The sequence below is a fragment of the Nematostella vectensis genome, chromosome 7 (genome assembly GCF_932526225.1).
Source record: "Nematostella vectensis chromosome 7, jaNemVect1.1, whole genome shotgun sequence".
NCBI lineage: Eukaryota > Metazoa > Cnidaria > Anthozoa > Actiniaria > Edwardsiidae > Nematostella > Nematostella vectensis.
Genome location: NC_064040.1, coordinates 14551741 through 14564513, shown reverse-complemented (window position 1 = coordinate 14564513; position 12773 = coordinate 14551741). Strand labels below are relative to the sequence as shown.

General features: G+C 39.0%; 2 protein-coding genes across 2 annotated transcripts; both read left to right on the top strand.

Moving 5' to 3' along the window:
* Positions 1-17: 17 nt before the first annotated feature.
* Positions 18-5808, top strand: LOC116608845. The gene is made up of 9 exons (XM_032369887.2): positions 18-807; positions 1740-1818; positions 1950-2167; positions 2507-2690; positions 3031-3106; positions 3701-3798; positions 4074-4127; positions 5094-5160; positions 5541-5808. The coding sequence occupies exons 2-9, from the start codon at positions 1753-1755 to the stop codon at positions 5660-5662; spliced, it is 885 nt and encodes a 294-aa protein (XP_032225778.1). The 5' UTR covers positions 18-807; positions 1740-1752; the 3' UTR covers positions 5663-5808.
* Positions 5809-6120: 312 nt separating this feature from the next.
* Positions 6121-12723, top strand: LOC5501595 (reticulon-1-A). Its single transcript, XM_001622816.3, has 9 exons — positions 6121-6577; positions 6852-6905; positions 9000-9207; positions 9971-10010; positions 10183-10281; positions 10655-10724; positions 11114-11160; positions 11284-11342; positions 12118-12723. Exons 1-9 carry the CDS (start codon positions 6271-6273, stop codon positions 12167-12169), a joined length of 936 nt encoding a protein of 311 aa, XP_001622866.2. The 5' UTR covers positions 6121-6270; the 3' UTR covers positions 12170-12723.
* Positions 12724-12773: the final 50 nt, after the last annotated feature.

Sequence of the window (12773 nt, the reverse complement as noted above, 5' to 3'; positions counted from 1 at the left end):
CATTTTTACATTTTTTACAATTTAATGCATTTAGAAAAGATTGATATTTGGATATAATCAAAATACAAAATTAATACAAAATGAAGAGGTGTTTCAAAAGGGTGGATGACGGACAGGGGATACGATTGTGGAACTCCGTTTATTAATAAACCCTGGTAACTGTAACTTTAGCTCAATTTCCCTCAGATTTGGGCCTAATTTTCACTCATTTATACTCGGATATTCTAACTTGATCCTGGTCCTATTTCCAAAGAGGCTCAGCTCGATAAGTATGACAACGTATAAAGTAGTCTTAATTATTCATTTGTTTTCTGTTTCGTTTTATTTAGCGCTTTAAAATATTTACACGTAGTTTAAGCGCTTTATTATTATTCCTTATTATCACTTAAAAGTTATTACTTATTATTAATTATTATCATCATCATTATTATTGATAACTGGAACCTCCGTCTAACACGAATTTTTTTTTTCTTTTGGCATATTTTATGAAATCAGGAGGGAACGGACCATTAAAGAAGTGAAGAGAGCTGAGCTGGTTTCGGTCGTGCATGTGTTTTTAATTATCTGGTCTTAGGTTAGCAACTTTGGTTTCGATATGAAAGCGCAAGGTGTTTCCAGGACGATATATTTTTTTCCGCGCGCTCTTGCGCAACAAACGTAGGAATCTGAATGTAGATTTCGCCATGTCTATTCTGCTGTGCGATGGATCCTTCAAGAAACTCGTCGGCGCAACATCCCGACGCCTGGCGAGCGCGTAGTACAGCAAGATACCAATTCCAGCCAAGCACTGAATCCAAGGCCAAAAAGGTATTGAATGAAATTGGAAAACGCAAAAAAATAAAAAGAATTGCTAGATTCAGTCAGTCGAAAACGATCTAAGGCGACTACGCGGTGTCGTTACGGATACGGCTATCGCTTACAAAAGCTTTAACCGTTGTTTTTGCCGATATTTTTCCGTTTGTTTGTTTATATTTTCGCGTAATGTTTACCCGGTGTTTTATGCTATATTTCCCCGACGTTTTTCCCTATGTTATCGGTGTTTTTCGCTGTGTCTATCCGGTGTTTTTTTGCTATGTTTCCCCGGTGTGTGTATGTGTGTGTTTTTTTCGCATTTTAACCCGGTGTTTTTTTGCTATGTTTACCCGGTGTTTTTTGCTATGTTTACCCGGTGTTTTTCGCATGTTAATCCGGTGTTTTGCGCGATGTTTTCCCTATCAGTTTTTTTTTGCGATGTTTATCCCGGTTATTTTTGCTAGGTACCGAGTTTGAGGCGGCCAAAACAAAACAAGATGGCAACCACAACTCGCCGCGAAAACCACCGGTTTTATTAATTAATTAATTAATTAACAGAGTTTAGGTGGCGATCTAAGAGAAGAATTTGAATTTGCTTTGACTGTACAAAGAAACACTTATACTACTTTAGTTCGTACAAATGATTGTTTTATTAATCTTGTTGTTGAAGCTTAGTAGGAACACTTACCACCCTGCTCTCGCATTGATAACCACACCTGCGCAGCCTTATTGTTCGTGACTAACCTGTTCCGAATCCTAACATTTTCCGGGGGAAATCAAAAGAGGTTCAAGAAGCTGCCATTTTCTGATTTTGGAAACGTATAATAATAAGTGTCATGACATCCGTCCCCTTCATTTTTTTTTTTTCATTCTCTTATCACCCGTCTTTATGTATATCGCTAATACAATGAAGCTATGCGTAACAGATTAAATCTCGATATTTTCAGTCCTGAGTCTGCGATGTCATTTTCTGCTAAGGTCAGCGCATGGTTGGAGACCATGTCCAACGAACAAGATGACAAAACGGTAAATCACCATTGATACAGTACATAGACCGCCAGGGTGCTTATATTCACGTCCAGCGAGAAGATTATTTCAAAATTTCGAAATTTGGGGATCATCTAGGTATTCTTTCTTATATTTTCATCTTTCTTCAGATAGATGACGTCCAAGATTTACAAAAGCCTAACGCTGGTACAGCCGCGGGCTCATTACATCTTGAGCCAATCACAACAGACTCGAGCCCGCGTAACATCGACTCAGCGTTTGTCCGTAAGACGATTCCTCCGATTGTATCCGGGAGCATGGGGAGCAGAGAGGCCTGGGGCGACAAAAAAGCCCGGTCCGGCAAAGACGATGTCTCAACACGAAGTCGGTGAGCCCAGCAGGATGTTACTGAGTGATACAGTAGGGGCGTATCTAGGATTTCGAAAAGAAATGAGTACCTGGAGAAATGGGGGGAGGGGAGAGACCCCCTTCCTGCTGGTTGCATCCGCCAATAAACAAGGGCAGGGTATGGAAGGTTGACCCACGATACATCACGTGCCTTGTTGCTACAAAACACTACCCACGAAAGCCTGCTTGCAGGCGTGGATGGTGTTTCATCTCGAAAACCGAAAACCCAATCAATCAACCATCTAGGCCATACAGTCCCCGGTGAATAGATTGCCGTACCCTCGTTTTCGTGGTAAGATTTCCTCAAATTGTGTCGTAGGCTATCTGGAAACGCTGAAGATATCTTGGCCACAGTAGCAACAGTAACAGCCAGCACACCGTCACTTAGCAACGACGACTTGCCGGAACCGGAAGCTATCGTAGAAGGTCGCGTGACCCCACGTGACGTGGATACCGTCATCACGGGAGGGGAGGGGAGTAAGGTCTCTTCTCTCTTTAAGCAGGTTAGTCTTAGATGACCATGTTTTTGAGGGGGAAGGTAGGGTTGAGGTGGTATTTTCTCGTCGATCATACCTTTTTTTATAAGGAGCAACAGCCTATCACCAGAAACGTACAACTGGCATATGTCCAGTAACCTCTTTAGTAAGCCTTTTTACATACTGGCCCGAGCTCGGTATTTAATTCATTACACTATGTGTCCCGCACATCAAAATAATACTAAAATCCGCATGAAGAAAAAAGATCTTGCAAACCACACATTAGAATAATTTTACGTGATTAAAAAATATTCCTCTCCTTCGAAATTGCTGCCTCTTCTCACTTGTCTTGTTAATTTTTTTTCAGAAACTCTTCGTAGGAGAAGGTCAAGATGCACATGACAAGACGACAGTACCATCATGCGGTGACGGAGAGAAATCAGGTATTTAATCAGTTTCCTTTATAATCTTTTAATCCGGAAGCGTAAAGGTGGGAGAAGCGGCAGGGGGGGGGGGGGGGGCACTCACCCCCCCCCCCCCCCCCACACGGACGAGCCACATATCAAACATATTCCTTAAGGATAGTGTCCTTCGTTTGCATTGCCTTATATGGTCATTGATGCCCATATTTAGAAAAGCTAAAGGTTTCCCGCTCCCTGATCTCCAGAAAATATGGTGAAAAATGCTGATTCCTGTCAATTTGAGACTCGCGGCAAGAATTTGTCAAAAAACCTGACAGCTTGGTCAAATTTGTATCTCACTAATCTTGAAAAGCCCTTAGACCCAGGCCTCCCAGAGATTGACCGAGCGGGTTTGAAGGTCACCCAAATATTGATATGAAAGCGTTCATCATTTCCTATTGAAAAATCGTCAATATTAAATTTGTGATATCGTGTTTCAAGTCCTGTTAGAAAGTGATGCTTTGTGCAATTCTATATTGGTGTCCTCGTGTTTTAACAGGACACCGGGACCCAATTCTAATCACCCAGTGTTAGTATCAGATATGAAGAGGTGACTTCCCTCGTGACTATTTCCAGGTAGCGCTGCCAAGACATTTGGTACAATCACATCTCTAATACAATGGAAAAGGAAGTACAAGCAAGGTGCCGAGCGACGAAGGGACACCATTGCAATAGTAAGAGCTACCCTTGAAGAGGGGGGAGGGGTCCAAAGAAACAGACGGGGTAATAATCGAAAATCAATTTTAACGCTTAAAGGGATCAAACTTTGGTGTGGTCGACAGCAATTTTTATCCCTAACAGATGACTAATTTGCTTTTCATTGTTTTTTTTTTGCCGCCAAAAGCCAAAGCATGCGAGAGTTTGTCCTCCAAAACTTCACGTTATTTTGAGTTCAATTCGCTTTTTTCGACTTGTCTTATAACTATTTGTATTTTTGTTATCACGACAGGACGCCAGACACGAGTCCGTTATGAAAGGAATCGAAAACCAAATCAAAGTCGAGGTAAATGCGTTTCCACAGTCTAGCCTGAGCACTCCATCCGGTCTGCGTTTTCCCCCTTGGTAGGTGCTGTGAGACTAAAATTGTCGAGCCCAACCACAGGGTTCCCATGGAAGTCTAGCTACCTGGGCTGTTCCCCACTACCTGCAGCCATCCAGAAGGCCATATGAGGCATCGCCTTAAAACTACTATGAGGTGTTGCAGGTGGCTTGTAGCGTTTGGTAATAGGCGAAGTAGTATGGTTATGGATTTGTAGAGCGCTTTATACAACGACACTCGTAAATCGCGCGCTCTGATTGGTCAAGCGTCAGCATGCGCGCTCCCAATTGATTGTAAAGGTAGGTTCTCACTAGGACGCAAGCGTAAGCGCAAACGGAAGCGCAACACAAGTGAGAATCGGAATCGGTCAAACACAAGCGCAAGCGATAGAAAATCAAGCAGTTGCGTTATCTTGCGCTTCCGCTTGCGCTTATGTTTTAGTGAGAATCCGAGAACTACGTGCGTTCCGCTTGCGCTTACGTTCAAGTGAGAACCAACCTTAATGTAAGAAAACATTTTTATTGTTGTATAAAACAAATAGATCTTAATTTTTTGTGCGTCTGTCCTCTAATAGATGCACAGAAGACGTCGCAGCGTGTCATGAACAACAGTAACTGCGTCTCGTTCCGATTTTTTTTGTTCATGACACGCTGTTGCGATATCTGTGCATCTGTTAGAGGACAGATGCACGCAAAAATGAGATCTATTTGTTAACTACAAATCTAAACGCCTTTTTGTTCCCAACTGCATCGTATCTATTTGATATATTTCTGTGCAAATGGAAAGAAAGATAGAAAAACAGGGGTACCCAAAAAGCCAACAAAAAAATCGCATCTGATTGGTTCTTCTGTGCGTCTAGAAAAACATGCAAAAAATGGAGCTATAACATCTAATAGCCTCGATATGACATCTATTTTTCATTTGCCGCAGCTGCCCCACTCCCTTAGTTATGCTATCAAAGAAGAAGTTCTACCCATGCTGCATGACAACGTACAAGGTATCACGTGTGATATTCCACAGGGATCCAGGGTATGGATCGTCCTGACATTTTAGATTAAAGAGCTCTTGTCAGCCACATATTTGTTATTGTTCTCATTCAACATCGTCAAGTCTCATACTTCGCAAAAGTATTCCCCAAGTCGGCAGATTTGAAGTTTGTGCTTTTTCATACTTGGTATTTTTGGGTGTTAAGATGGCGACTCTTTAACCTTTGTCCATCATATGGCCGTTTAACGGACATCGAAAAACTGGGGTGAGGCGAGCGTACAGACGACATTAAAAGCAGCTACGCCATAATTTGGGATCCGAGCCCTCGGTCCCTGTACGCTTTACGGCACTGGTCTTTTTTACGCTAAAACATCTTTCCTTGTTTTGAAGCCTATAAATCTGAAGTTGGGAGAAACCACCGACTTACCAGGCAAGCACAAGAAAAGCTAGAAGATCTCACAGGACAGCTTAGAAACCACGCCGGGTCAGACAGTAGACTTGATAGCGAGTAATGCTGAGTCTATAATTAGCAGAAAGAGAAAGTACATAATGTAAAGAAATCTTTTGAGGGATGTAGATATAGCGTGTAGTATGGTAATAAAATTAAATGTGTTAATTTTCTTTATTAAAATCGTAGCCATGATTCGTACAATAAAAATTGCTTTGTATTTGTTATTTACTTCGCTTTAGGTTATTTTGCATGGGAAAAATTTCACTTATTGACTTCAATACATGGCTTGCAAAGGAACACTGAGTAGAAGTCGCATTTACGGAACAATATTTATTAAAGAGAGCGTGGTTCTCTTGTAATTACGAAATAAAATTTATTTTTTGTTAACAGATTACCAGTCCGCTGACAAGAGCACGAGGTGTGTTCTAGACTTTGGACTTCCTTATTTGGATTCTATTGTATTTCCCGCAATTTGATTGGACAGTTGCGAGCCTGGTCTAAATCTGCACTTGAGCTCAAAATGCATTGCGCGGCAGTAAAAATTTTCTCGTCATCTCTATAACCCTTCGTGGACTTACAAATATATCCTTGCGTAAGGGCTTTCTATAAAGCGCCCGAGGTTTCGTCAGACAGCTATTGTTACATTTATTGCAAGGAGAGCTGTTTATAATGGCTGATTTAATGGCTTTTGTCGTCGAGCGTCCAGAGGAAGGGAAAGTTGACAGCGAGGAAAAAGTTGAGGAACCCGAAACGTTTCCTGACAGCACTGAACCAGAAGAGGAGCCAGAACCGGTTAGTTCCACTTCAAACATCGACCTACTAATGGACGAAACAGCTCAGCCTGCACAGCCCCAGCCAAGCCCAACTATTATCGAATCTCCGCCGGCAGAAGAATCGAGTAAAGATGTATCGGACTCGGAGGAAAAGCCCGTTCAGCCCGAGCCATCCTCCGAAACCATGGCACCATCTTCGCACCGTAAGTCATTCACAGACACATGGCCCAACAAGAAATACCCGAAATTAAAATTCTGTCTCTATACAAAAAGAATTTTTACCGAGATAAATCATCACATAGTCACAAAGATGAAATCAAAACTGAGGAAATGGCTCACGGAGCGATACGATCACTAAAATGTGAAAGTTTCGGGCTCCAAAAAATTGTCTCTCCAAAATTTGCAAAGAGGCGCGGATATTTTAAATTCTGCGCGTAGCTCTAAACCGTTATTTTTATATATATATCTTTTTTTTAGAACTGACAAGCTTTCCAGCTCGATGGATGAAAAACCATGGGATCGACCAAAGGAGTAAGTGTCGAAATACTATAAGTATTTTGCAATACTCGGTATTAGATCGTTGTTCGCATCGATAGAGCAAAGTTCACTGCTTTCACAAGAGATTTCTCATCACTTCACATTTATCAGACGAAACCTTCGAAACCTTGCAGTCTGACAATCGAAATATAGTGGCCATTCTATATATCTCGTAGTCAGTAAGAAACTGATTATTTTAACTGTTAGTGTACGCCACCACCCTCCAATTTAGTCCCACCCAAATTTCCTTCACTTGTCGATATGGAAGAACAAAAAATATGTACTGCTGTAATGTACACAAAGAACAAAATGTACAAAGACTGGGTGTATTTTCCGCTGGATTGATTTCTGGGGTTCTCTTTGCGTTCCACTATATTCATCGCTATTAGTTCGAGCTGTGCTGTGATGTTGCTTGTAGATCGGGCGTGTTGAGCTCGAAAATAAAATTATTTCCGACCTGTATGTAAATGGTTGTTCCCTATCTGAATAATTTATCGCACAAATTGTATATGTTTATACCTTAGAAGGGTGGGGCTGTTATGAGGGAATCTTCGTTGTTTATTACTGAGCTGTTTGGGCTGGGATTTTTTTTTCTGTTTACATTTATAAAATGGATGTAGTCTCTCCATTGTTTCTAAGCTCGATCCCAACACGGGCGCTTGGTTTGAGCACCTGTTTGGCATGTTTACATTTATCAAATCTACACTTTATTCTGTCAAAAACGTACCCCTGAAGCTTTAGTGATACTTCATATACATAGGCACACTAGTGAATGGAATAAGCAAATTATATACTCAGCAAATCCCCTTCCTTTATACCCAACACAAATACCTCTAGCTTTTATCACTAACCAGCTAAATTAATTTGAGTGCGGCTTGAACACTAATAAAATGCATAAACCTCGTATTATCTCGCTCAGATCAACCAAGGTACAATCCAAGCATCAATGTACTGTTTTTACAATGATGTTAAATTCATTTATTTTGGTCATTGCCCTCACATCTTGGCAAATAAATATTCATTAAATTAGCTTCTATTTTGGCTTCTGTGTGAATTTCTCTATCATAAGTTCACTATTCATAAAAGGATACAGTAAATATAAATGATATCAGACTTAGGTTTCAATTCTACTGGCACCAAGGTAGAGGTATAATATAGAAAAATGTATATGGCAAAAGTAAAAATCATCAAAATGTTGTTTGTGTATGTTGCATTTCTTTGTAGAGAACACATGAAATTGGAAAGATTTCTCTCAATTTATATAAGAGTATCTCATGGTTGACATTTGATATGCAAACTCTACAATCCTGTTTTAGCTGACTCCTTTTTTATAAATACATACTCTTTCAACATAATGCAAAAATACTGTTCTCATTACTGGATGATGGCAGCAGTGTCATTGGGGTTGTTCAGTTTTTGATCTTTTATTATATACTTGTCAGAATTTGTGCTGGTTGTTATTGATAGGAAATGGCAGGTGATTCCACCATAGATCTGTGAATTTGGCTACACAAGGGCCACATCATGTGCAAAAGCAGGGAGGCCATTTTAATAGATGGCCAATTTCACATTAAGTAATTATCAATGCAAAAACTAAAGGGAAATTCTCATTGTCCTGCAGTAAAAAGCTTTATCATTGGTTTTTCACGAAGGATTTTTTTTGTACTAAACATGCAGGAAGAACATTTAGAAGATAGTAAGATTTTAAAGAAATTGTGTGAAACATAACCTTACCAATATATCGTATTGGTGATTTCCTCTGGTGAACCAGCCAGATAAGGCATGAACAATAGCTGTTAGTTGGTTACTTACAAGGTTCCCACATAAAATTTACCTGGAAAGCTGTATCATACATAATAATTAACCCTATAACCAAGATATAAAAAAAAAATTGTCACTTGTCAATCAATTGTCAAAATAAAAGTCACTCAAAAGAAGAAAGCACCATTTTGTAATCCTTGCCTTTTCTCGATAACCCAGCCCATGTAATATATTAATTGGTTAAAAAGTGGAGGCTTTAGACAATACCTAAACTCTTGCAAAACCGAATTGTGACACCTCTTGACATCTTGTTTGTCCCCTCCCTAGTTATCGACCTGGTGTATTGGCAGGAGATAAAAAAGACAGCCATTGTGTTCTCGACACTTCTAGTTGTGCTCATCTCTCTTAGCTGCTGCTCCCTCCTCAGCGTTATCACCTTCTTCTCGATGGCTGTCCTGACGGTCGCTCTGCTCTACAGGGTGGGCATGACCGTTATGGGTGCCATACAGAAGAGTGGCACTGAAAACCCATTCAAGTGCGTAAACATCAAGCTCATTATGCCCTAGCATACTTTTAGGGGCTAACCACTCAACTTTGGGTCTCCATACATGCCTTCAGGTTTGAGAAAAAAGCCCCACTTCATGAGCATATTCTGCATGATGGTTGACATTCAAAGCTGAACCCCCTCCCCCCTTTAAAAGTTAAATAAGTAACACCTTACATAGATAGAGTAGCATGAGGTACAATCAACTCTCATCTGGAGATATGCGAGTGGTCACCCCCCTATTTGGTGTTTGTCGTCATGCTAAGTTAAGGTACCGAAAGCGAACCAACTTTTGTCGTAGCAAAAAATAGACTGACTCTTGCTGTTGATCCGCCTTTTTCCTCTCTGTGCCATGGATGTGTGACTTTCGTTCAACCATTTATAAACACTAATGCATCTGCTAGCTTATGCCTGACGTCACTTTGCTGCCAGACAATTTGGGTTGTTGTAGAAATACAGGCTACATCTCCAAGTTCTGTTGCAAAAAGTAGCACCATCTTTCACTTTCTGCAGCAAACTTTTTCAACTTTCAACAAAAAAAATTGCTGCAACAAAAGTTGGTTCGTCGGTAGTAAAACATGCAACTTCACTAACAAACTTTTTTCACAGCAATGCTGCCACAAAAGCTGTATGATTTTGCTGCTCGTATTAATGTACCTTTATGCAAAAAAAAAAAAAAACAACAACAAAAAACAACTCACCCTTTATTTGATTACCTAAATTGTGACATGAACTGATTATTGTGTTTTTACAGGACCTTATTGGACAAAGAAATTGAGATCCCCAAAGAAAAGGTATCCAACTGCTTCTTATTTTTCACTTTGTTGTTGGCTGTGCAAATTATTTGATTTTTATTTCTTGTTTTGGGCTAGGCTTGAAGGGATGAAACAATAGTTCACATGTTTTTTTTTTTAATACCAAGATATAGTTAAATCTGTGTGCTAATGTAGTTATCATGTGTTTCAGGCTGTAGAGATGGCTGAAAGTCTTGCAGAACACATTAACTGTTTGACGAAATCTCTCAGAAGACTCTTCCTGGTTGAAGACATTGTGGACTCTATCAAGGTTAGAAAAGTTATTTAGCACCACATTGTATTTAATAAAATGCAACACTTGAATCCATGTATATATTTAAGCATACTTATTTTGAAATTGTACATTACAAAATATTTTGGCTGGGTCATTTGCTAAGTAAAGTATTTTCTTACTTTACACCAGCCTGTATTCCAGATAAAGCAAAAATAAGCCAAAGCATAGCTTTGACAAGTTTTTTTTTTTTTTACAACCAATTTTTTTTTAGAGATTTTTGCTTATTTTATTATAAAGCTTGAAGCTAAATATATTATATAATACTGTACTTATGATATTTTGATCTTATATAAGTTTGGCGAAGGATTATGAGTATTATAATACTTATGATGTCTTGATCTTTTATTAGTTTGGCGTGATGCTGTGGGTGTTGTCTTATGTTGGTGCTTGGTTTAGTATGCTGACTCTGATCATCTTTGGTAAGATTCTACCCTACACATACTCCATACCTATAGTATTTGCCCCTTTTCCAGTTTTTAGTCTCCATTACCAATGTAATTCTTATAAGCAAGGGGTCCTAATTTAAAATTGTGCTTCGCATTAATTGTTTTGGCATGTCACTCGAATGATAAAATAAATCACGCTTCCTTGGGGTCAATTTTCAATAATTCTTCATGATTTACTGAACAAAGCTGTAAGATTTAACATCTAGTTAAAAATTCTACTAAAGTCAGCCTAAACCTAAATTTGTTGTGTTCTTGTCTGGGTCCAAGACATAGCCGCTAAACCTTGGCGGTATGTGACACGTCCACCTTATTCGCATTTTATTGTTTCCATGCATTTACTATTCTGCATTTTCCTGTTGCAGCCGTTGTGATGGTATTTTCTCTGCCCAAGGTCTATGAGGAGTATCAGGTAAGAATCTTATCCAAGGAACATCTTGGTGTTTCGTTCAGTTATCAAGGAATCCTGTTATTAAATACATTTACTTGTAATAATGGCATGGCTACAAAAACTTGTTTTATGACTTGTTCACAGGACAAGATTGATGAGCATGTCAAAGTTATCCACAGCCAAGTTAGCACCATCATTGAACAGTGAGTTGCCTATTATTTGTAATTAATAGTTCAGGGATTAGACCTGGTACACTAACCGTGCCTACCTTATTACACTTAATTTTCGCATCACTTAAATTTCGCGAATTTTCCGATTTTAAAAGATTTGCGAAAATTAAGTGACGCGAAAATTAGGATGCATGAAAATGAAGTGAGTACACAAGAAGCCTTTGGGGGAAATTTGGCTGTTTAATAAGCTTTATGGAAATACCTTGTCTATTTAGTCAACTAATATACGTAGATAGTACGGTAAGAGGTTGATTCGGACTTGTATTTATAGATTTTTGTGAAGCTTATTTTAGCCCATGCATCTTTTTGTTACAAATTGTTTCAGTTTTGATGATAACAACACATTTTTATTAAATTTCACTTGTTTTTGCTTGATTTTATCCCAAAATCGCAAAAATAAAGTGACCTGGTTCACGAAAATAAAGTTATGCCATCTCAAAATTGCAAAATTTTGACGTAGCGAAAATTAAGTGTAATAAGGTAGCTAGAAAAATGATGGCATTTTTTTTCTTGTGATTCTCAACTACCTTATTCTGCTTACTGTATTTTCGCGCATTCTTAACTTCCACATGGTGGAGATTCAAAGGGGAGTATTCCTTAGTAAAAACAGCATGTTCATTAAGACAATGATGTTTATATTTATTGGCCAGTGTCCATTACATGAATATTTTTTTTTTACCTGTACAGTTGACTAGTTAATTCCACTATTATGCACCACAATCTCACCAAGTTTGCTCACCTTCCAAAGGGCAAAGTCCAAGCTCCCAGAGAAGCTCAGACCAAAAGAGAAGACAACTTAGAATGATTGACAGCTCTAGTGTTGCCATGCCAACCTGTACAACTTGGTACTGCTGTGTTGAATGATTCCAGTGCAGATGCGCGATATTCTGCTGCTTGCACTGCACTGGGTGCAGTATCTGCATTGGGTCGTGATTAGCAGAAGTTTTCTGATTATTTAAAGGCAGGAAGCCATTTGAGGACATTGTGTTGTCAGTTTTATGAGTAGGACAGAAACTTGATGGAAATATTTGAACACCTAAAAGATCACTGTACAGTTTAGCATATCTAGATGTGAATTGGTCTTTCATTAGCTAAGGAAAACATGCTTTCTTTTTTGTCAAGTAAATTGCAAAAAAAGATAAAGAATTGTTTTGTCGTTCTTTTCTTATACTCATTTATTTCAGGTTTGTTGACATAAACATGTGTATCTAGAAACAGTTAAAACATATTCAGGTTCTGTATGAAGGTTCTTAACAAAATGCTGTTGAAACCATTTGCAGAATACAGGCTAGCGATGTATGACAATATAGTATAGCTACTCAGTGATTATCTGAAATAAAAAAAATACAATGAAGCTCATCCATCTAATATTAATATTGAGGTGTAATTGGGTCCCCCAGATCC

Coding starts and splice junctions, on each gene's coding strand:
- LOC5501595 (XM_001622816.3), top strand. CDS start 6,271: ATGGCTGATTTAATGGCTTTTGTCGTCGAGCGTCCAGAGGAAGGGAAA. Junction 6,906..8,999: donor CCATGGGATCGACCAAAGGA/GTAAGTGTCGAA, acceptor TCCCCTCCCTAG/TTATCGACCTGGTGTATTGG. Junction 11,161..11,283: donor AGGTCTATGAGGAGTATCAG/GTAAGAATCTTA, acceptor ACTTGTTCACAG/GACAAGATTGATGAGCATGT.
- LOC116608845 (XM_032369887.2), top strand. CDS start 1,753: ATGTCATTTTCTGCTAAGGTCAGCGCATGGTTGGAGACCATGTCCAAC. Junction 1,819..1,949: donor ACGAACAAGATGACAAAACG/GTAAATCACCAT, acceptor ATCTTTCTTCAG/ATAGATGACGTCCAAGATTT. Junction 3,107..3,700: donor CGGTGACGGAGAGAAATCAG/GTATTTAATCAG, acceptor GACTATTTCCAG/GTAGCGCTGCCAAGACATTT.